The 25,411-nt window shown below is 38.3% G+C and overlaps 1 protein-coding gene across 2 annotated transcripts in view; it reads left to right on the forward strand.

The window, feature by feature from the left end:
- Nucleotides 1-25,411, forward strand: part of cpt1ab (carnitine palmitoyltransferase 1Ab (liver)) — a 31,140-nt gene that overhangs the window by 2,816 nt on the left and 2,913 nt on the right. Inside the window, exons 2-16 of one of the 2 annotated variants that reach the window (XM_028448356.1) lie at nucleotides 4,679-4,843; nucleotides 7,245-7,387; nucleotides 7,481-7,652; nucleotides 13,420-13,521; nucleotides 13,748-13,885; nucleotides 13,969-14,046; nucleotides 15,522-15,629; nucleotides 17,042-17,129; nucleotides 18,958-19,153; nucleotides 20,930-21,118; nucleotides 21,209-21,314; nucleotides 21,397-21,513; nucleotides 23,740-23,904; nucleotides 24,347-24,478; nucleotides 24,948-25,100. In XM_028448356.1, the coding sequence (XP_028304157.1) occupies nucleotides 4,703-4,843; nucleotides 7,245-7,387; nucleotides 7,481-7,652; nucleotides 13,420-13,521; nucleotides 13,748-13,885; nucleotides 13,969-14,046; nucleotides 15,522-15,629; nucleotides 17,042-17,129; nucleotides 18,958-19,153; nucleotides 20,930-21,118; nucleotides 21,209-21,314; nucleotides 21,397-21,513; nucleotides 23,740-23,904; nucleotides 24,347-24,478; nucleotides 24,948-25,100 (2,028 nt within the window). In that variant the 5' untranslated portion in view covers nucleotides 4,679-4,702. Of the gene's footprint in view, nucleotides 1-4,678; nucleotides 4,844-7,244; nucleotides 7,388-7,480; nucleotides 7,653-13,419; nucleotides 13,522-13,747; nucleotides 13,886-13,968; nucleotides 14,047-15,521; nucleotides 15,630-17,041; nucleotides 17,130-17,591; nucleotides 17,677-18,957; nucleotides 19,154-20,929; nucleotides 21,119-21,208; nucleotides 21,315-21,396; nucleotides 21,514-23,739; nucleotides 23,905-24,346; nucleotides 24,479-24,947; nucleotides 25,101-25,411 lie in introns of both variants that reach the window. The other variant, XM_028448355.1, reaches the window with a different exon arrangement.

Here is a 25,411-nt window from a genome sequence, read left to right on the forward strand (position 1 = left end):
GTTTTCAGAACATGTATTTTTAAATTAGTCATAGTCTAGTTTAGGGTTGTCACAAATGCCAACATTTTTAACAGAGATATAAAAAAAATGACCCCAAAATAATAAATGTTATTGTATCCAGATACATTTTGATATCAATACTTTTTTTGAATATCGATGCTTTTGACCAACCCAAGTCTAGTTATTGTAACATAAAACATGTTGCCAACGAAATCCATGATCAAAATGTTTAGTCGGCAAAATGAACAGTGGTGTGCTCCAAGAAGGAAATCCTAACAACACTTTACTGTATTCAAGGGTTACCTCAAGCATTGATGAAGCTCACATTATCAATACAGCATATGATAACATAATCAGTAGGGATGTCCCGATACAACTTTTTCACTTCCAATATGATGCCGATATTATAGCCTTGCGTATCGGTTGATACCTGTATTGATCCGATACGATATCAGCATGATTTATACATACTTTTATTACTTAATTTGTAGTGTAGAATGAAAAGGCTTGATCAAGTGATGTTACTCAAACAGAGAATAGTCAGCAACAGTAGGTTTGTTTGGAGTGTGAACCACAGTCACCTATGGATGGAAGTGCTGGAGGGGAAACATTTTATCGGGAGAGCTTATATCAGTGATTTTAGATGCAGTCCGATAAAATCCGATGTTCGTTTTCTGGCTGATATTGAACTGATATCCGATATCAATATCAGATTGAGATACCTAATAATCAATCATGAAGCTGTGAGCAGCTCCTTCAGCAGCAAACTGAGACATCCACCCTACAGGATGGATCGCTACCACAGCTCCTTAATCCCAACGTCAATTAAAAACACCTTGTTACATCACCATGTTTGATTTTTTACTTTATGGTAATAACTTGCCCTTAATAGATAATTATAGATACAGTATGTACTCTGTTTATATTTATGCTGTGTAATTTATTTTTGTGATTTTATCTACTTGGTGCAATTATATTTTATTGTGTTAATAGTGCAATTACTTTTTATATAACTTTATTACTGTACTATTAAAGTCTTGCCCTTTTCTGTTTGTTTACTGTACCGCTGATGTAACGTGCATATTTTTCACTACGGGGGATAAATAAACTTTATCTTATCTGATGAGTGGTTTCATTGAAGGGACATTCATATTTACTCTTAGAGTTACGTAAAAGTAACTAATTACAATTACTCACATTACTGTATTTGAGTAGCTTTTATGGGTACTTCTACATTTTTGAGTATATTTCTAAATTAGTAATTTTACTTCTACTTAAAGAGTAACTAAAACTAGGAATGTGCGATATTTTATCGTTTATGATTTATCGTCAAAAATATTCTCACCGGTAAGAATGTCATCCCACAATATAAACGATAAATTCCCATGTCGGAAATTAGCGAGGGTCACGGGCCATTTGTCCCTCAATTTAGCCAAGAATGCCTATAAAATCCTTGTTCCACAGGCCAAAACTGCCCCTGTTTGTTGTCAACTTATTCTCTGCAGCAGAACGTTGTTCACGGAAGCTCTGCAGCGAAGCCTCCGCGGCCGCGGTGTACACCACCACTGCTCCCGCCCCTCAGCCCTCACACCACACACAGACAGCGGTGCTAGTCAGGCTACCTGAAGCAGCCGTGCTGTGACACATCAATGACCGCTACTTGGTTAAAACCAGACAACCATCCAACAAAGTTCCACAAACACGGGGACAGATGAACCCGTAGCAAAGATTATGAACTGGAAACTCAACTAAAGCTAACTATGCTAAGCTAACCCACCAACACACAGACTGGGCTAAGAGCTAATGCTAACCACAGCATATATGGAATAGACCAAGTAAAAAGATTGAAGAACATGTCTTACTATCATAAAACCACAGAGAGCCATCGATCTGTTTATGGTCAGATTTAACACTTGTATGGAAGGATAAAAACTAACATGTAACACGTTGTGTGAAATAAATATTAGCATAAATAATAACTGTTCATCCGTCCCAATTTGTGAAATGCAATATTTTTTAATTATATTTCACGTGTTCACAAGACAAAGCTGGTCCCATTAGACTAATGTAACTATTGAGATTATTACACCTAAATATGCTGAATGATTAAATCATCAGCTTGATCTGGTTTAATTATAGGAAATCAGAGATATATTTATTAATCATAACTTTATGTAACTCATAAGATGAATAAAACAAGATTCAGCAACAGTGAAAACACTGGAGTTAATTTTGCTTTTATTGTGCTTTTTTTTTAAGAAAATAATTCTATTTTAAGTGAGGAAATAAATGAATTACATATAATAACACTAACAGAGTGATCCACATGCACCAATATATTCCATAAAATATCAGCTCATGAACTCTCTGAGTCAGCAGATATTGTAGCCTTTTTTAATGTTTCTCGTGTTGATATATTCAGATTTGTTTGTGTTTGTAAGGAACCTGTTTACAAGTTTAAGTTGGGAATTGTTTTTATTTATTATTATTGCGATAAATACCAGAAATTATCGGGATAATTTTCTTAGTTTATATCACCCATCCCCACAGGAATCATACGCACTTTAATTACTTATTTTGTAGTGTGGAATGTTAGAGAAGGCTTGCTCAAATATTACTCAAACAGAACAATAGTCCCACAAACTATCCAAGACACACATTAGCAGTTACATTGATTTGGAGACTCCTTCTAAACTAACACCTCCTTCAAACTGTGCAAGTCTCTTCAATATTGGACTGTGTGACATGGCTCTCATAATTATAGATCAATTCAAAGTAGAACATCACATGTCCTTCCTAAATAGCTTTTCACTTTGCTGCATTTCTCCCAGCTATGCATACAAATAAAAAAGGATGTTTTTTTTTGGGACATTATTTAAGGGAACTTGCGAGAGTCAAACAAATTGTTTTCAGTAGCTGAAAATAAATCACCACTAAACTGTTGCTCAGTCAAACCCCCATGGTTCTTAAACTGGGTTGTTTGGGTTCTTTCATTGCTAGAAAATGTACAGTATTTGGCTCTCTTGAAGTTATTTCAGTAAAATGTAAATAAAATATATGGTCAACTAAATATAAAAACTGCAAATATTTATTAAAATAAAGAAATGATAAATGAAGGAAAAAAATTAAATAGATTTCTTCAAAATTCATCTATGGATTACCTAAAAAATTAGTGCTCTCTCAATCCATGTTTGGTATGTCTATTTTTTTTTTAAGCCATTTCGTCAAGGATCAATATTTTCTGTCATTTCCAACTGCCTTTTTTTTTACTTTGAAATTTACAAAGAACTGTGAGAAGAGCAGATGGGTTGTTTGTAATATCCGACCTCTCATACCTTTGTAATTTGCGACCCTCGGTCTAGCATTGTGTGGCTCCCAAACTAAATGTACAAAATTACTTAAAAAACACACAAAATCATAGAAAATTTTAAATACACAAAACCACATGAAAAATACCCAAAAATAACTCCAAAATCAGAATTCCTTTATTAATCCCAGGGGGAAATTGCTTACGTTACAGCCACTTAAGAAAAATCACAAATAAAAGAATAAAACGTTTAACAAAGACAAAAGATATAATAAACATTAAATTAAGTGTATAATTAAGTAAAAGACTGTTGAAAATAAGGATCAGATAAGTAGTAAAAAATAAAGTAAGATTAATAATAATACTACAAATTATATACAAATATGATAGATATTTACAAAAATAATACAAAATGTAGAAATATGATGCAGATATATTTACGACAATCAAGCTATGAGGTTACAGTGATGTTGATCGCCACAGGCAGGAATGATTTCCTGTGGCTTTCTGTGGAGCACCGTGGTTGGATCAGCCTGGTGTTGAAGGTGCTTCTGTGACTGACCAGCACACCATGGAGTGGGTGGGACACATTGACCAAGATGGCCTTCACCTTAGACAGGCTCCTCCTCTCTGTTTTTTTGTCTGTCTCTGACAGTGGTGACAGACAATACCCTTTGTTCTTCTCTATGTTTCCTGTCATTATTCCAAATGCTGACATGTGTGTTGGTAATGTGACCTTCTGATCAGAAAAAATGCTGTAATAAAAGTTAACTTAATCACGTTTAATGCACAGCATTCCAACATACAATATGTTTAATGGCCTTCATTGTGACCTGGTTTAGCATCTGTTGCCATGGAGAACAAAGAATCAGATGCTACACTCACTTGCTCAACTTGTTTCAGTGAAATGGGTCACAGGCGTCTCATTTCTGCAACTGATGTCTTTAGATATGATCTCATATCAAACTGCAAACATTTGATCTCCTTTTGTTGTTGCAAAATGAACTTTAATTATTGTCCATTTTGTCTGTTTTCTGTTTTTATCCCATTTTATGTTCCACTTGGACACATCATCATGTGTTTCCTGTAAATATTCGTACCAGCACTGCTTTTCATGCTGGGTTAGTTGTTAAACGTATGTGTTCAACTTGTCCTCATTTACACTGGTTAACAATTTTACCTCCAGAGCTGGATTATGTGTGATTAACCCTCTGATCGTGGGTTAAATCGGGTTAGTTTGTTATGTTGCATGTTATTGTTTGTGATTGATGTTTTAACCAGACTAGTGAGATCTTATTTCAGTCTGTGGGAAACAAAGTGCATGAGTAATGTTTCTAAATCCTATTCCTTTTCTTTTTCTCTCTCGGTCAGTGAGGCTGCTTAGCCGTAGCTACCATGGCAGAAGCTCACCAGGCGGTGGCCTTTCAGTTCACCGTCACCCCAGATGGCATCGACCTGCATCTGTGCCATGAGGCGTTACGTCAGGTCTACCTCTCTGGCCTTCACTCCTGGAAGAAAAGGTTCATTCGTTTCAAGGTACAAAGTGTTTGTTGTAGAGATCAGCACAGTCAGAGACTTGATGTACAGCAGCGAAAGGTTGAATTTGGGCTGGCTCGCACATATATTCACTTTAACCAATGGCAAACCAACACATGTGAAAGCATGCAGAACTGTAATTATTTAATTAGTGATCATTTGTTTAAACTAGAAGTACTCCAAGTCAATACAATGATGTAGTCCTGGGTTTGAATCCAGGCTTGTGACTGGGGTGGGAATCTCTGAGTACCTCACGATACGATATGATACGCAATACAAAGCTCACGATAACGATTATTTCAAGATATGATTATACTGCTATTATCGATATATTGGTCAGAAATCAATCTGCAATAATCTATGACATAACAAGAAGAAGATAAATTAAGTGAAAAAATACAAACAGTAACACTATTTTAGTGCAACATTTCTGTAAATAAGTGTCAACGTACCAATATAAACAAATAAGTATCTTCAATAGTGCTTTCTGTTAAAAAATAATAGGGTCTTTCTTACCAGTGACACCAGTATAGTGCAATATTTCAGTAAACAACATATTGGTTCCTTCAACAAACAGTGATAACATTTCTGTGAACACCTACCTGCACATTTTAGTGAAAAAGCAGAAAAGGTTTTGGAAAAAAAAAAAATTTGATACTTAGCGGGAGCATATCGATAATCGATCGTGCGGAAAAAATACCGCAATATATCGCCATATCGAGATATCGTCATACTCCTACTTGTGACACAGTCATTCTGTGTGGACTTTACATGTTCTCCCCAGGCTTGCTTAGGTTTTGTCAAGCTATTCCGTCTTTTTCCCCCCCACAGTGTGAAAGTTTAGCCTGGGTCACCTGAGCTTGTGCCTCTAATGTTGTGGAAAGTCTTGTAAAAAAAAAAAAAAAAAAATGCTAATAGCTAATGCCCAGGGAGCACAGATGAAAATTAGCTTTATAGCTATACAGTTTTGTTTTGCATGGCCCCTGTCAAATAAACAAATGCATAAAATAGTGCATGCACAGGTCTGTGCCAGGAATCAAACCCAGGACCTTCTGACTGTGAGGCCTAAATGCTAAAAGCTACATCACTGTGCTGTCAGTCAGGGTTGGGCTCAATTACATTTCTCAGTTGCAATTACGTTTTCAATTATCTATGTTCAATTACAGTTCAATCATGACAGTAGTGACCAGCATTTTTTCTAATTGCAATTAAATTACAATATTTTTATCCACAGAAAGTTCTCAATTACTAAAGTTCAATCACAATTACTGAGCCTGAAATAAATAACCAAATAAAAGTTATTCTTCCTTTGTTAGCTTTCTGTTAGCATCTCTTATGATAACTAAATCAGCTGTAAAATACACTAAAAACAAATATCTATCATCTAATTTATTTTTTTCTATTGGTTACATTGTTGGGCTTTCTAATCAACAAAAATATAGGTTTTGATATTTTTGGTGTGGGCGTCAGAACCTTTTTTGTGTCAGTATACCCCTAGATTTAAAAAAAAAAAAATATGAAAAATCGTAAAATGTGGGAAAGCTTGATATGAAACGTATTTTAATAATTAACTACATATGTGTAGAACTGTACATAGAACTGTAACAAGGTTCCCCAGTTTTGCATTAAATTATAATTGACATTTTTTTATAGAATTTTCATGGCAATTACAAAGTCAATTATCTGAACTAATTTACAACTGAATTAAGATTACGACAGCAACAGATTTTTTAAATCATAATTGTAACTAATTATCAATTACGAGATTACAGTTATAATTGACCCCAACCCTGCTGTCAGTTTAAATCTTTAAATCCACATTGAAATCCTGCTTAAAGCCTATAGGACCTCAAACACTTTGAGGCATTTTGCAATGAGTTGCTGTAGCAAGTAAGAAGTAAATGGATGTAAAAAGATGATTATTTATTTTATCCACCAAGTTTTATCTTCAAACTTTTAAACAGACTCTCCCACATGCAACAAAACAGTTAAAGTAAAACATAGTTTATAATATAAGAATGGACTACTGTACAGTTACCTTGTCTTCTTGTATCCATTGAACACCGTTGGTCACTTAATTAGAATAAATATAAATATATATATATTTCATGTATAATGACCTAAATTAAATGTGTTCTTTCCTTATCTCGCTCATAGTGCAGCGTAGCCCCCTCTTATAAACTGTGACCGTAACTCTCTGTCAGTTCTTGGTGTCCTAGCCTTTGGCCTTACGGTCTGTACACACACACACACACACACACACACACACACACACACACACACACACACACACCTGTGTGTGGATGCTGCCAACACTCATGTTGGGTTTCCTTCAGAACTGCCTGCACTTTGTAATGACCAAAGTTATGTATGTGATGGTTTTCCTCCTCCATTTCTGCAGAATGGGGTGATGACTGGAGTGTACCCGGGCAGTCCAGGTGGCTTCATGGTCGTGGTTGTGTCCTACATGTCCTACAATAAATTCAGACAACTGGATCCGTCTCTTGGTTTAATTACAAAGTTGAGCCAACATGTACCAGTCAGGTGAAGCCAATAATGTTGCAAAGAGATGAACCAGAATACAATGGTGTCATACTAATTTAAATGGTGTTAATGTGAATTGCTTTGTGTCTGTAGCCGATACATGTCCACAGACAGCCAGAGGATTGTTGGGGGAGTGTTGGTGGGGACGGGCCTGTGGGTCACCATAATCATGATCATGAGGAACGTCCTGAAGAGTTTGCTGTCGTGGCATGGCTGGATGCACGCACGCCACGGCTCCGTGCCCTGGACCACCCGTGGGTGGATGGTGAGAAAAACAGCTTTTTTTTTTTTTTTTTTTCATTTTTCAGATTCAAATCATTTTGATATTGTGTTTCCTGTGTCATTTCCAACTGCCTCTCTTCACTTTCAAATTGACAAAGAACTGTGCAGATGAGTTTACCACGTCACACATGCAGCCCCTAAAGCATAAAGTGACTCCAAAAACACACAAAAATACACAACATGACTTACACACTAAATTACTTTATTTATATAGTGCAAAATACAACAAAGTCATCTCAAGTCGCTGAACAAAATATGAAGTCTATAGTAATAAAGAACCCAACAAGATCCACATTAACAAGCATTTAGTGACAGTGGGAAGAAAAAAACTCCCGTTTTTTGATAGGAAGAAATCTCCAGCAGAACCAGGTTCAGAGGTGTCAGCCATCTGCTTTGACTGGTTGGGGTTAGTGAATAGTAGGGCAAACAGAATATGATAGCAGGATAGTCCATCCAAGTGTCCCAGACAAGTTGAGCCATGAACCAATGATCAGTCCTCCGAGTGCTCCAGACTAATGCGCCAAGGAAAACAAAAATACAAAAATGTTCTCCGTAAACACACGACTACAAACATACACAAAAATAATGCTTTGATTCACATAACATGGAATATACTGCTTTTATTTTAAAAACAAAAATTCACACTGGAAATGAGAAGAATTTCACTTTTAGAGTGTCTTCTAAACACATTAAATAGGTCATAAACATATTCAGACTCAGGAATAAAAGGCGTCTGCTGGTGCCACATTTTCCATTAAATGAGCGATTTTATACACCGTGATTTTGTTTTTCGCCTCTAGTGGGCGCAGTTTTGAATCTACCCGAGACGGATGCACATATTCGGACTCGGGCACAGCAGACCTTTCCGCATGATATGTCGTTTGGCCCAATCTGAACACTTTTGGAAGCACTATCGACAATGGAGCCGCTTTCACATTTTCTCCATATAAACAGTACACTCCCATCAAACTAAAAAGCGTGCGTGCGTGCGTGCGTGTGTGTGTGTGTGTGTATGTGTGTGTCAGATATCTCCCCGACACGGTGCGAGTTCAACCTGAAACTTGGTCAATGGGTTCCAAATACCCCGGGTGTGTGTATCTGTTATTTTGAAGTAATTTGGTCATTTCAAAATGTTTATTTTAATTTTATTTCACTTCTGGACGGTAGCTTTTGACCTCAGAATGTGAAGGGGGCTCGCGCACCATCTATATCTATTTCACTGCACAGCTCCTCACCCGAGCAAGAGTCACGTGTGCAGCCAGAGCCAATCGCTGCGCACACAGCCAAGCAGACACAGACTGCAAACACACGAGTGAGAGAGAGGAAGATGGTTTCGATCGGAGTAATTTGGTGTAGCAAAATGTTCAAAGCGTTAATTTTATAATAACGGCTCTCTCGGTAAGAGCACGGTATTGAGCGCGCTCCTTCCGGTTCCGGGTTCACGACATCACCGTGTTGCAGTTTGGGTTAAAAATAAATAAATAAAAAAAGGTCAATATTAAAAACAGTTTTTGTACCGCTAAAAGTCATTTAAGTTAATATTTCATGGTTATTCAATATTATTCCCGTGCTTCCAAAATTCCTTTAAATCTCGGGTCAGAGACGTCACTTTTCCTTCGTCTCCATGACTGGGCAGTGGCTGTGCTGACGGTCGTTAGCCGATTATATCACAAACATTTGCTTCTTCAGACAGAGGAATGTAACGTTTTTGTGAGCGGATGGGTCCACTATGATTATTGTTTGTTCTGCGCAACGGTGAGTTTGTTTTTATATTATTCTATGTGCTCAGAAAGATGCTAGCAGCTACAATGTAAGCACACACGGCTGATGCGCGTGCACGGAGTAGATGGATGTAGACGCATACATGGCTGATGTGCGTCCACGGAGTAGATGGATGTACACACACAGTATTTTATAGTGAAAATATACTAAATGAATAAAATAAAACAAAAAACTAAAGAATATTTATGCAAAAAGTACACAAAATGACAACAGAAATGCACAAAAATATACAAAAAGGCTCCAAAAACACACAAAATTACTCCAAAAAAACGTACATTACCGAGAAAAATACACCAAACAACAACAAACATATGAAAATGACTCAAAACACACAAAACTAAATATTTATACAAAAATACACATAATGACTCCAAAAAACATACATTACAGAAAAATACACCAAACCAAAAATATAAAAGTGAGTAAACAAAACAACAGACGCATTTATCATGCACATGTCCCATAGAATTAAACCAGGAAAATTGCACCCGCAAATATACCCCTTATGCTCCCACATGAAAACATACCTCCAACGGGCACTGTACTAGTAGGGTTAATAGACGGAGGCGGCACCCTTTCTGCCCATGGGTGTGGTTCCAGCACCTCTAACTGACACGCCCCCAGCGTCTCAGAGCAGAGAAAAGTGCTTGTGTTTTTATGATTTTGAGACCTGATTTTTTCATCTTTCAAATTTGGCTCAGTGGTCAATGACGCATGTTTCTGTGGTGTGACAAATTCATAACACAAATTTATTTTTGCTTTACTGGGACTTGAAATGTTTAGGACATTCATACAAAAATATTTATTTCTAAATATACAGTGGGGCAAAAAAGTATTTAGTCAGCCACCAATTGTGCAAGTTCTCCCACTTAAAAGATGAGAGGCCTGTAATTTTCATCATAGGTATACCTCAACTATGAGAGACAAAATGAGAAGAAAAAATCCAGAAAATCAAATTGTAGGATTTTTAATGAATTTATTTGCAAATTATGATGGAAAATAAGTATTTGGTCAATAACAAAAGTTAATCTCAATACTTTGTAATAGGGATGTAACGATTAATTGTGAGGCAGTTAAAAATCGATTCATAGGTATCACGATTGACATCGATACTTTCAAAAAAGTACTGCGATTCAATTTTCAAACAGCAGAGGGCTATATATTTAGCCCTTCTCTTGTCCAGAAGTGAACACGGTGGGCGAAATCTGCTACTACTTTCTTTCTAGCCGCCTTCTACTTATACATGTTAATAAATGATTCCTTACCCCTTTAGCACCGAAAGAATATCTGTAATATTACGTGAATATCTGTAAAAGTCCTGTTTTTCTATTAGGTCTGTCTGCTAGCATAGCATTTCTTCTTCACTGCAAGAATTTCTGCATGCCAACCGAACACTGGGTTACCAGCACCCTCTGCTGGTACCAACAAATATCTGCCGTAAATCAGTGCAATGATGGTTTTTTTTTTTTATGTCCAATTGTTAGGCACAAAATACATTTTCAGTTGCACTTTTAAAAAGAAAAAGAACTATGATGCAGTTTTGCATTGTTTACTATAGAAACAGAATTGAAATTAATAGGCTTCTTCTTCATTTGTATTATTCCTTTATTTATTTCATTCAAGATTTATTTTGAGTTAAATTGCATTGTTTTGAATAGTTTATCAAGGGATTCTTTTGACAATGAAAAACAAAAGGAAAATAGTACAGTATTTTCTAGTTTTTTTCCCAAAAAAAATAAAGGAATATTTTTCAGTCATCATTTGACTACAGTCCCATTTTGTAAAATAAATCGTGAGAGAATCATATCGTGAGCCCAGTATCGTGAATTGAATCGTATCGGGAGTTGAGTGAATCGTTACATCCCTACTTCGTAAAGTACCCTTTTTTGACAGAGGTCAAACGTTTTCTGTAAGTCTTCACAAGGTTTTCAGACACTGTTGCTGGTATTTTGGCCCATTCCTCCATGCAGATCTCCTCTAGAGCTGTAATGTTTGGGGCTGCCGCTGGGCAACACGGACTTTCAACTCCCTCCAAAGATTTTCTATGTGTTGAGATCTGGAGACTGGCTAGGCCACTCCAGGGACCTTGAAATGCTTCTTACGAAGCCACTCCTTTGTTGCCCGGGTGGTGTGTTTGGGATCATTGTCGTGCTGAAAGCTAGCCACGTTTCATCTTCAATGCCCTTGCTGATGGAAGGAGGTTTTCACTCAAAATCTCACAATACATGGCCCCATTCATTCTTTCCTTTACACAGATCAGTTGCCCTGGTCCCTTTGCAGAGAAACGGCCCCAAAGCATGATGTTGCCACCCCCATGCTTTGCAGTAGGTATTGTTCTTTGGATGCAACTCGGCATTCTTTCTCCTCCAAACACGACGAGTTTTTACCAAAAAGTTCTATTTTGGTTTCATCTGACCATATGTCATTTGCCCAATCCTCTTCTGGATCATCCAAATGCTCTCTAGCAAACTTCAGACGGGCCTGGACATGTACTGGCTTAAGCAGGGGGACATGTCTGGCACTGCAGGATTTGAGTCCCTGGCGGCGTAGTGTGTTACTGATGGTAACCTTTGTTACTTTGGACCCAGCTCTCTGCAGGTCATTCACTAGGTCCCCCGTGTGGTTCTGGGGTTTTTGCTCACCGTTCTTGTGATCATTTTGACCCCACGAGGTGAGATCTTGAGTGGAGCCCCAGATCGAGGGAGATTATCAGTGGTCTTGTATGTCTTCCATTTTCTAGTAATTGCTCCCATTGTTGATTTCTTCACACCAAGCTGCTTACCTATTGCAGATTCAGTCTTCCCAGCCTGGTGCAAGTCTACAATTTTGTTTCTGGTGTCCTTTGACAGCTCTTTGGTCTTGGCCATAGTGGAGTTTTGAGTGTGATTGTTGAGGTTGTGGACAGGTGTATCTTATACTAATAATGAGTTCAAACAGGTGCCATTAATGCAGGTAATGAGTGGAGGACAGAGGAGCCTCTTAAAGGAGAAGTTACAGGTCTGTGTGAGCCAGAAATCTTGCTTGTTTGTAGGTGACCAAATACTTATTTTACAGAGGAATTTACCAATTAATTCATTAAAAATCCTACAATGTGATTTTCTGGATTTTTTTCTTCTCATTTTGTCTCTTGTAGTTGAGGTATACCTATGATGAAAATTACAGGCCTGTCTCATCTTTTTAAGAGGGAGAACTTGCACAATTGGTGGCTGACTAAATACTTTTTGCCCTACAGTACAGTTATAAAGTTATTACAGCACTAACCTGAGAACATAAACATTTTTATATTAGCATATATACAGGTAAGCTTCACATCACATGCATTTCGCTTATGATGATTTATACACTTCCACAGGAACTTAAGCTCAGGAATTTTGAGAATACTCAAAAATTTCAATGTTACATCAATTGTTGATTGGAATTAACTGGAAATTGGGAGTAATTTTAACTATCACATTCAAACATAAATATTACCATCCATTTAAAATAGTACAAAACATCTCAACTAAGGTTGCAAAATTCCAGGAATTTTCAAAGTTGGAAACTTTCCACAGGAATTATTGGGACATTTTCAAAATAGAATGTTGGCCTTTGTTTCGGAAATATATTTAAACATCTAAAATGTCAGTTATTTAACTTACTCCCATCTTGTTTTTTTTTTTTTGTTGTTTTTTTGTTTTTTTTTTAATAAATAAATCCCATGCAATGTTTATATTTTTGAATATTCCTGACCTTCAGTTTCCATGGGAGTTTACCGGAAATGTTCCTCCCCTTTGGAACTCTAGTTAGTTGCATCCCATTCCTACCTATAACATACGCTCTGAAGGTGTTGTGAGATATGTTTAGTATAAACAATAGGTCATACATCTGCTTTAATCTCTAATTTAATTTGCATCTTTCTTTTAATCTGATTCATTGTCTAAAAGTTGGTTTCCTATCAAGGTTTTTAAAAATTCTGTTTGCTTGTCCAGTTACTAGTGAAGGTGTTCTCTGGTCGGAAGCCAATGCTCTACAGTTTCCAGAATTCCCTGCCTCGGCTACCTGTGCCTTCTGTCAGGGACACCTGCAGTAGGGTAAAGTCTCAGTTTTTTTTTTTTTTTTGTATCCCATTATCAAAACTTTTAACATTTAATATACCAAATTAAAAAGGAGAATGTCAATTCCTGTGTAGGAATGGTAATCAAAAGCTGGATGGACTGAAATTGTTTTGTGTAACCTTGAGCAGTGATGCTTCACTAACCTCCACACTATGCTCAGTGTGTGTTTGACCATTTCCTTTTTCTCATTCTGTCATTCCAGTATCTGGAGTCGGTGCGCCCACTGATGGAGGACGAGCAGTACGAACGCATGAAAGGCTTGGCCGAAGACTTTGAGAAGAATCTGGGACCCAGGCTGCAGTGGTACCTCAAACTCAAGTCCTGGTGGGCTTCGAACTATGTGAGTCGATTGAATGACTTTTGTTTTTGTCTGTGAAGTAGCTTCAGCTTGTGAATGATCTCCATCTGCTCTCTTTGATGAAGGTCAGTGACTGGTGGGAAGAATATATTTACCTCAGAGGCCGTGGACCCATCATGGTCAACAGCAACTATTATGCCATGGTAAGGCAGCGATGATGGTGTTTGATGCTCTGAGATCTACCAAACAAAGCAATATTCAACTTTCTCCAAAGCTCCAAATTTTTACTCTAACCTTAAAACATTTTTATTGTTAGGTTTTTAATGTTTTATATCTCAGTAGGGATGTACCGATTAATTGTAAGGCAGTTAAAAATCGATTCATAGGTATCACGGTTCACATTGATTTTCTGAAAATTGAATCACAGTACTTTTTTTTTATTTATCCTTCTCTCGTCCAAATGCTGAGGTGGCGGGCGGAATCTGCTATTACTTTCTTTCTGGCCACTTTCTACTCTTAAACATGTTCATAAATGATTCTTTACCCCTTTAGCACCGAAAGAATATCTGTAATATTGTGTGAATATCTGTAAAAGTCACATTTTTCTATTAGCTCTGTCTGCTGGCATAGCATCTCTTCTTCACTGCACAGAATAGCTGCATCCCAACCGAACACTGGGTTACCAGCGCCCTCTGGTAACCCAGTCCAATTGCTAAGGCACATAATACATTTTCAGTTGCACTTTTAGAAAGAAAAAGAACTATCATGCAGTTTTGTGTTGTTTACTATAGAACCAGAATTTAAATTAATAGGTTTCTTCTTCATTTGTATTATTCCTTTATTTATTTCATTCACGATTTATTTTTAGTTAAATTGCATTGTTTTGAATTGTTTATCAAGGGATTCTTTTAACAATGAAAAATAAAAGGAAAATAGTACAGTATTTTTTTCCCCCAAAAAAATAAAGGAATATTTTTCAGTCATTTGTTGTCAGTCCCATTTTGTAAAATAAATCATGGGAGAATCGTATCGGGAGTTGAGTGAATCGATACATCCCTATATCTCAGTAATGTTCTGTGCTGTGGCGTACAGTAGCGGGCCATCAGAGGTCGATTTTAGTCTTTTGTGCCAAAGATGTGTTATTGCTGTTATTGTTCTACTATAAAAGCATGCCAACATACCGATGGTGTCCTTCAACTTCTTAAACCATGTAAATGATTATTCTTAATGTTAGGACACAGTAGGTGGCACAATAAGGCTTCAGTGTCCTCTTATCTAGTGGTGTGTCGTATGTTGGCCTATCTATGGCTGGTGAGGATTGTGGGGAGTAAAATCGAATAGACCCTGTTTTATAATAGATAAATATTAAACATTTCTTAAATTTCCAAAGATTGATTTATTACATTTTTCAAGCTGTAATACAAACCAGGCGAGTCCTCTGACTGATGTTAGATGGAAGATCAATAGCAATAATCATTAATCAAAAATCAGTTTGTAATTGAGTCAAGACTTCATTATTCGGAATCAAATGGGGGAAATTAGGTTGATGTTTGTACAACTTTCTGTTAAATCTGAAACTTCTGCATACATTAAGTTATATTAAGAAATTAGCTCGGTTTTAAAACTTTTTCAGTGCAAAATTTTAATAAAGACACTTATCTGTTTTCACTTCTGCTAGGACTTCCTGTATGTTTTTCCCACTTCCGTCCAAGCTGCCAGGGCAGGTAATGCTATCCACGCCATCATGCTGTACAGAAGAAAACTGGACAGAGCTCAGATCAAACCAGTGAGTACTGTGTCTCTGCATATCAAGCTTTTACTGCTTTTGTATTGCTGACCATGATAACAGTTTCATTTTTGTTTGATCATCCGTCCAAAGTAAATGTTTAACTTTCTCATCATTACTGATTAGAAGATGTTATCTTGGCTTGTTTTGTTTTTGTTGATACCGCCTTATCGTTCACATCGTGTTCTTGTTTGCATTCTCACCAATAATTGCTGATGTACTCAATGTTTCTCATGGATATCTGTTGCTGGCTTTGACCGTCCTACAAGGTCTTTTTGGCTTTGCTCCACTAACTGTAAATTAGCAGGGTTTATTATTTAAAAAAAGAACATTAAGTCGACTGAACGCTGGTGATTTAACCCAGTGGTTCTCAAACTTCTCAGCACGCGACCCCCAAAATAAAAGTGCCAGAGACCAGGGACCCCCACTGTACCTGAAGGTGGTTGAACACAGACATGAACATTGAAGAACAGTCATGTGGAGACAGGACCATCTATAAGGGAGGATAAAGGGGAGAGATTTTTGCGGCCCATCCATAAAGTCAGCAAAATGATGGTCCATTGTTCTATGAATCTGTGATAACCACATTTATTTATTTATCTGAATATTATCCACTGTTATCCAGGAAGTTTATTATTATTTGATCCATATTATATAGTCATCTTAAAGATGTTTTAATCAGAAATAAAATGGTTTAAAAGTGACCAAAAAAGGTGGAAAAGGTTATGAAATGGGATTTTAAAAATCACAGAAATTGGGTAAAAGTTGCAAAGTAGAGTTGTCAAAAACAGACAGGAAAAAGTGGTAAAAAGGGTCAATATTGAAGCAATTAGTTTAACCTGGCAAATATTGGGCATGACAAATCGTGAATGTGGTTAAATTGACATTTGCAAACATTAGGTGAGAAAACTTGTAGAAAGGGTTTATAAGTGCTGAAAATGTCTTGAAAGTGGAATAATTTTGTAGAAAAGGCATTGAAATTTGATGGAGAAGTAGCAGGAAGGGGAATAATGTAGCAAAAATGCATTAAAAGGAGCAAAAACATAGTGTGAAAAAAGTTCAAATATGACAAGTTTGGTGTAGTTGCAGGAAAAAAGGGTAGAAATAAGCAAAAATGGGCTAAATTGTTAAAAAAAATCTTAGATTCTAGAAGACATCTTACGATCCCAAATAGTTTAGATTTCACATCTTCTGCATTTCTCTTTTTTATTTTGTTTCTTAAGCTGCATGACGCTCTCGTGCAAACTGTTCTGTTTGCACAACCCCGAGGCACAGTTGATTTCTACAGCAGCCATGTTGAATGCCTTTGTATAGACTCCAATGCATGCATGTGCTCGCCCTGTTTCACTCTCACCTCCAGTTGTGTCTGTTCTTACGTTTTTGTCCCTGCGCCGTGTCGGACGCTGCGTTAGGTTTACTTGCTGGCGAACAAGGTCCCTCTGTGCTCGGCTCAGTGGGAGCGAATGTTTAACACCTCCCGCCTCCCTGGTTTGGAGACAGGTAAGTGGAGGGCACATCATCTCCGCCGTGCCCTCTGATTGTTGCCACAGCAACAGCTGCTATTGGAAACCCCTGACCCCTGTGATCAGTCTGCACAGCACAGCCCTGAAGCAGACTAGTTTTGTGTAGCGTTTCTGGAGATAAACACGTTAAAAGAAAGTAGCAGTGGTAGTTGTTAACAGTGACGTGTCGGGGCTCTGCTGGTGCTACTGAGATGGGAGGCCACTGGTTTTCATCTCACCCTTCCCTTTCCAGCGGTCTTTTAAGGTCCCTCCTGCTCCTTTTTTAGATTGCTTCTCAAACCCAATCGTCATCCCTCTTCCTCATCTTCATCCACGCTCCTGTCCCTGTAGATGTGTCTGCTTGCTGCTGCTGCTGCCACTGCTGCCATTGTCGCTCTCTTGGGATTTTTAGTGAATTTAGTATCATCTGTGTGTTTGACTCTCCCCTTTTGCTTTTCAGCTCATGCTCCTACACACTATCCCCATGTGCTCAGCCCAATACGAGCGTATGTTCAACACCACTCGTGTTCCAGGTGTAGAAACAGGTAGAGTCTGTAGCGGTGCCGCCTCCTCCACACTACTCCCTCTCTACTTCTCCTTGGGATGTTTGTCCACCTGTCAGAAGAAGACAACAATGAAATTCCATGAGCCTAATGCATGCGTGCTGGTCCGTGCACATCTGAGGACTAATTTGCATGCCATGGAAATGTTGATTGTGAGAGTTTGGAAGGCCTGACAGTGTGAGGTGTGAGTAAAGCCTGTAAACGTGCACAGTGACGACTTCCTGTGAATGACGACAGCGTCAGCATTGTGTAATTATCTTTCAGGATTTTCTTTAAGAAGATGATGTTTCACAGATGCAGGTGAAGCACATTGATCACTGTGATTGGCTAATGTAGAATAAAAGTGGATACAAAAGCTTACAAAGATTACCAGTAGTTTCCAAGTATCATGCTGTGATGGTGAGGGACTGTTCAGCAGTTATATTATAAGTTGAGGGATAATTGATTGTATTGCAACAGTCTTGTTAGAAAAATGTTTTTTTTTTGGGGGGAAAAGTTGCATATCTAAATGCTTGCATTTAGTTTCTTCTGTTTTCTTAAAGGCTGTATTCTTTTACTTATTACTGTTTAAGGTGTATTAGTTTGATGAGTTGAGATGCTTTGTGTAAGATTTAAAATCCTGGAAAATCATTCAATTTAGGCCCCATTTATTTTGACTAATGTAGATAGTTTTTTGAAGCGTAGCTCTCAGTGCAGTGTGTAATCAGTGGATGTGTGAGCCTGGTTTTCCATCTCGTGTAGTTTTCAATCATTCCCATTTCCTCCTCCTTTTTCATTCTCTGTGAAAGTGTTTGTTTGAACTTTCCTTCTTTTGTGGAAGACGAGCTACAAAAAAAAAGGTTTTAAATTGACTTTTAACTTCCATTTGTGCTCATCGTTACTGTTCAAACAAACACCGACCACTTCCCTGTTCCTCTTTTCATTTCACCACCATCATCTCCCATTCCACGCTTCTAAACTGAAATCTTTCCATCATGAAAAAATGTGCAATTATGGGCTTAACTTCCACAATGTGTGGCTTCTAAATAACTGTTTATCACGTAATTTCACTTGTTCTTAGTAGTGAAATTATCTAATATCATCCAAGCCTTCACAAACATTCAAGTGGAAAAATTTTGGGTCTCAAAAAACAACGCTAGAATTTGTCAAACCACGTTAACTTCTTTTTTTCCAGAAGTGGCAAACAGAAACCTTCTCCGACTATCTTTCTGTTTTCCCTCTTTCTTTTTTCTCTCTCTCCTCACCATCACTCGTTCCTCGCAGACACCCTCCAGCACATGAACGAGAGTAAACACATCGTCGTGTACCACAAAGGCCGTTTCTACAAGGTGTGGATGTTTTATGACGGCCGCCTGCTGCTGCCGCGGGAGATCGAGCAGCAGATGGAGAGAATTCTGGCCGATGAGTCTGAGCCACAGCCTGGGGAGGAGAAGCTGGCTGCACTCACTGCAGGTGACAGGTGTGTGTGTTAGGAACTACACTTCTCATTCTGGAAAAACTGTTTTTACCAGAGGGAAAAGTAATGGATTACAAGTACTCACTTTACTGTAATTGAGTTGCTTTTATGGGCGCTTGTAATTTTTTGAGTATATTTCTAAATCAGTAATTTTACTTGATTTCCATTTGTTCTAAGAGCCCCAACAACATAGTATTTAAGCTTTTATTTCTCAAACTCGCCTGTTTTTTGGAGTTTTAGTCCTCTGAAAAGTCAATTTCATGACGCTTTTATAAACAGGCTGTTTTGGGGCTTTCATGCGTATTCATGTGTGGGCGTGTCTGTAGACGCAGACTTCATGCCTCAGTCTTGCGAGGGAGATCAGTGATCACCTAAGTGATTTTCTTTTGCTATTCACACACTGTTGTTGCTTTTCAGCCAAAGAACTGCACATTACAGTAAAACACATGGATATTTAAGCGGCTGTTGTGATTGTGAGTCCGTGTCAGTGATTCAGGCTGTGTGTTTATCACAGGAGCAGCAACAGAATCATTCAGCTGCTTCAAACACTCACTGGAGTGTTAAGCTGCTAAGTCACTTTCTTCTCCTCCTCATCTCTATTAACTATAGGAACAGTGCATTTAAGGTAATAATCATTTGTTTTGGCAACCGCTGCGTCACATTGTGTCACAAACGCATCAGACCAAGTCAAAGGCGATGTAATGGGTACTAAAAATGAAATTGCTCCGGGTGCTACAACATTGCTGCCCACTGCACCAGAGGGAGGGGTTATAAGCAGAAACACATTTTGTGTAAGTAGCTTTACATATATGACAAAGTACAATATATATTCTGTATTAAACTGCAGTGTTTGTTTTAGCTGTGAGGTAGTTTGTGAGGGAGGAGCTCACATTCTTATAGGGTAGGAGGAGCCAGGATTATCAATGTGGAAAAATCCAACTCGCCCGTTTGGAGCTGACTTTTTACAAAATGTGGAATAACATAACTTTTACAACTTTGACCCTTTGAATGAGGCTAAAGAGATGTATATCACTGAAGCAAAACCATTATAAAGTGCTTTTTTTCATAATACTGCCCCTTTAAGTACGTTTTAAAATAAGTAAAGTAATTCATTACATTTCTAGACCCAATCGTAAATTATTATTGTTTTAAAATAATCAAACGAGATTGTGAAATTACAAAAAATTAAATGACCAGACAACAATCAAATAATTCAAATGTTCTTAGTCTGGCTGTTTTTCATCAACGCCCGACTTTGTTCAGTTCAGAATTGAGTTTCTACCTATTTACCCGAAAGGCACTGTTTTAGAGTTCATAAATGTAGCTATGCTTGGAGTCTGAGAATTTTTTTTATTTTGAATTGAATTCATAGGTGTTATTTTATTTGAAAAAGAATTGTACATTTTGGCAAACCTTTTAATTTATACAGATGCCTTTGTGGAAAATAAATTCACTTCCAATTGTGGTAGATTTGGTCTCGTCCTTTTAAAGTTTATACATGAGACGTTTACTGTATGCAAGGGAACCGTGGCAAGATTTATTACCAAAAATAAACGTTGGGGTGAAAGTAACTAGTAACTCATACATTGAGTACTATTCAATTGAGCTACTTTTTACTTGTACTTGTACTTCAGTACAATTTTATTCAAGTAACGGTACTTCTACTTGAGTAGGATACATCAGTACTCTTTACACCTCTGGTTTTCACATCATGTTATTGTTAAAAGAAGATTAAAAAGTCACACAAAGTCTTTCCGTCATGTCTTTTCTCTGCTGTAGGACGCCGTGGGCCAAGGCTCGTGAGCTCCACTTCAGCCGGGGAAAGAACAAGCAGGCCCTGGACGCCATCGAGAAGGCTGCGTTCTTTGTAACTCTTGACGACACAGAGCAGCGGTTTGATGAAGCTAACCCTGTCAAGTCTCTGGACAGCTACGCTAAGTCCTTGCTCCATGGAAAGTGCTACGACAGGTGAGAAGTGGAGATCCAGCTCTGATAAATGACTTGATGCTTTCATGCTCTGAGGAGAATTAACTGAAGCTGGTTCCTGCTTTCTTTCAGGTGGTTTGATAAGTCTTTTAATCTGATCATTTTTAAGAACGGTACCATGGGACTGAATGCAGAGCATTCCTGGGCTGATGCTCCCATCATTGGACACTTGTGGGAGGTACAGTATGTCAGAGCAGACTCAATCAATGCCATGTAGACAACAGTGATAGAAGTGCTGCTAAATGTTGCTGTTTTTTCAGCAAGTGCTTTGCATGGACCCAGTGCGGCTGGGATACACAGAGGACGGACACTGCTGCGGGCAGCTGCATCCCACCCTACCTGGTCCTCAGAGGCTGCAGTGGGAAATCTCCACTGAGGTAACCCCCAGTTTCCACTGGATGCGGCTCCGCTGCGTTACGTCACCGCCGCGTCACCGGAGCTGATTCCACTTTAGTCTGTGTTAATTTCCACCGGGTCCGCTGCGGTGCGTGTCTGCTCCTTCCCAGATGCGGTAGCCCGGTGCCCTCGGCCAGATATACGCAGGGCTTCTATTTCTGGTGGACACCGGAGCACGACGCATTAATCAGAACAGAGCAAATGAAGCTAAACAGGAAATTAAGCACGTACTCTGCAATAAAATATCGGGTTACTTTTCAAAATAAAACACTTTAGATTATATTTCAAGTAAATACATCACCAAAATGCCATAATGTGTAAAAACAAATTCGCATCCACTATATTGATTCCTCTCATACTGTAACTACACTGTAAACTGCAGCAACTTTGATTTAGCTCATGTTTTACTGGTGCAGTTTTATTTCTTCTCTGTTGGCTGTTGCTAAAAAATGTGGCTATGACAAATCCAGAGAATCCAACCTTCTTGTTCTCCTGCGTTAGGAACACTGACCTGTTTATCTGTTTATTGTTGCGTTTATAACACATACCTTTAACCGCGTTCTCGCACGATTATATAAATATCGTGAGAACTGCTCTGTCTCGTGACGTCACAGTCATTCAACCGGAGCGCACGGCAACGCACTCAAAACGCAACCGGTGTGAATTGGCGGACAGCGGTGAAATACCGGCTCTGTGCCGTCGCACAGCGGAGACGTATCCAGTGGAAACCCCGGGTAAGAATGCTCCACTGGGACTAGCATGGACTGGTTTAGATTAAGTATTGAGGACCCATGTGGTTTATTTAGGGCCCTATAAAATCAGTTTGACTTTTATTTTGTAAACCGGAAGTTCCCACTGAAATTGTTATACGTGAGGTAGCTTGCTGATTGTGAATGTGTACCTAGGAGCACGGACAAAAAGCTGGAATAGGACAACATGGACTGTTGTTTTTAGTTAGCCAGGCACAACAGTTCGAACACAGAGCAGGGGAAGATGATTAAAGCTGATCACGCTTTCGGGTGGAGGCCGGTGCACCTAATAAGCGGTCCCCGGAAACATTTCCCCATTTAGGAAAAAAAAAAAAAAAACGTTCCTTGCCCCACGGTGATGGAGTTTCATGTCGATTCTGTCCATTTCCGCATTCCTTCCGCGATTCTGCGTATTTTATAGGGCCCTATTTATTAAGCTGGGTCGACGCATAGATTTACAGTTTCGATTGTACTGTTTGGTTCTGTGTGTGTTGGAATTATTGGCGCAAACCAGTCTGTTTCACCACTGATCTAGAATCTATTTCTCCAAGCCAGGAATCTCACGTGATTGAATCCGTTCCGAGTTCCTTGGAACGCGTGATTTTCTGACCTACTACTTTAACAAGTTACTTGGAACCACACCTGAAGTCAAAGCTCCGACTTGATAAAGTTGGGGGGAAAAAAATCTCTGTTAGTCATGTTTAAGATATTTTTAACTGGTAAATTCTGAGTTGCCTGCTACACAACATTACGTGTTTCTCAGTCAGCTCACTTCTTGATTGGCTACATTCAGTTCCATGTCATTAAATCACAGGGTCAAAATGAGTTGGGAGTCGTAGGCTCTCTACACACACTCACACTCTTTCTCTATTGGTTGTAAATATTGGAACAAGTTTAATTATTCCGATTGTCAGCCCTGACCAGCTTTAGAGCTGATAAACAGTACAAATTCACTCCTATCACACCTGAGACCACAGGATTATTTTAACATAAAATAATCTGTTGTTTTCCATACTCTGTTGGGAAGTGGTGTGTACCTCATAATAGTCTGTATTGTACTGGTTTAAAAGTTGGTCCTTGCCTCCCTCTTCTGGTAGCATCAATGATTGACAATCAAAGATCATTGAGAACTTCGACAAAAATATTTTGCAGGAAAAGCATTTACCAATGAAATGCATAAATTGTTTGTGCTTTAAAACATGGTTCCACATGTGTATATGTAACTGTAAAATGTATTAGACTGTATGTTGCTGGTCATTGGTGTCTTAGTGTGGAGACAAACTAACGTCCAAGCAATTTTAGTTCTGTTTTTTGCATATTATTCTTTCTTTTTGTGTTTTTTTTTTTCCATAAATAACACAATATACCAGAACGATGTTTAGCCTAAACAGAACTTGCATGATCTTAAAGTATTCATGTATTATTAATGTGGCTTTTGCTTTGCATTTCTTCCTTTAGTGTCAGGAGGTCATTGAGAATTCCTTGACCTTAGCCCAGAATCTTGCAGATGATGTGGACAGTCACATCGTTCCCTTCAATGACTTCGGTAAAGGGCTGATAAAGAAATGTCGCACTAGTCCAGACGCCTTCATCCAGATTGCTCTGCAGTTGGCTCACTACAGAGTATGTACCTCCATCTGTCTCTATCTCATTTTAACGGTAATACAACTGCATTCATTATAATGATTCATGTATTTTAAAATGTAGGCATGAAAGAAGCACAAAGTTGTGGGTTTTTTTTGGATGTTAAAGAATAGCTGTTGCACTTATATTCCACTAGAGGGCAGTGAAGACCCACAAACTGTCACAACTCAAACACTTCCACCTGTAGCAGTGTGATTAATTTTAGGATTGAAGCCAAACCTACACAGCAAAGGTTAAAGCAGAACTCTTTGCATCAGATGTGTTGAAACCTTGTCCTTCAGCTTTACCGGAGGCTCATGTTTCAATAATAAATCAAAATCATCTCAAGAATGTGGCTCAAGTGTTCCCAGTTTGTAAAACGGTGTGTAGTTTGTGTGGGAAATGTTGACCTACCTGTGTTTTTGTTTTTTTCCTACTGCAGGACAAAGGGAAGTTCTGTCTGACATACGAGGCCTCAATGACTCGCCTGTTTCGTGAGGGCCGCACTGAAACCGTGCGCTCCTGCACCATGGAGACTTGTGCCTTTGTTCGTGCCATGATCAGAGATGAGACGGTAAATAGAAAGCACTAAAGATTAGGCTTAGCAGATATTATTATCCCTCGCCACACAAAGTGGAGGGAGGATATAGGTTTTAGCTCCATCCGTCTAAATTAAAAGGGACAGCTTTTCTCAGAAACTGTTGAAGATAGGATAACCAAATTCAGTGTGTGGCTTCAGGGTATCAATACCTTCATGGAGTTCAAAAATGAGAAGCGCGCAATTATTTTTTCCGGAGTTATTGCCCTTGTTCAATTTCTTTACTCTGAGGTATCTTCAAAGAGGACAGCTTTTCTTTGAAACCATTTAAGATGGTTATTAATTTTATATTCTAATGTGATAATATTTTCTTATACATCTAAGTTCTTAGATGTAGGACATTTAGGAAAAGGTTGAGTTATAATTACAACCCATCTGGCGGAGGATGTTGATGACTCTTCTTGTTGATGATGTTTCACTTATTGTTGTGGCTTTCCCGACACAGAGGGAGGAGCGTCTCAGGTTACTCAAGGAGGCTGCAGAGAAGCACCAAAACATGTACCGCTTAGCAATGACGGGCGGCGGCATCGATCGCCACCTTTTCTGCCTGTACGTGGTCTCCAAGTACCTGGGAGAGGAGTCGGCTTTCCTTAAAGAGGTGTGGCTTTCACATGATGAGCAGTTTGGATGTGTCTAAACAGAAGATGCAGCTTTATTTAGAGGTTCAAACTGCTTTGTAGTACATTTTAAATGACAGTTTCTTTAAAAAATAATAAATATTATCTTCGCATTGATTACAAACCTGATATGGATATGAATAGCACATAAAAGAAGGCATCACACCATTTTTAACCTATTCAGCAGTTGCATTAGTTGTTTTATTTATTTTTATTATATTGTTAGAAAAAAATTCATAAATACAAAAAATAAACTATTAATTTATTTTATTTTATTTCTTTAGGTTCATCA

Source organism: Gouania willdenowi, chromosome 6, assembly GCF_900634775.1.
Source record: "Gouania willdenowi chromosome 6, fGouWil2.1, whole genome shotgun sequence".
NCBI classification, from domain to species: Eukaryota; Metazoa; Chordata; class Actinopteri; order Blenniiformes; family Gobiesocidae; genus Gouania; species Gouania willdenowi.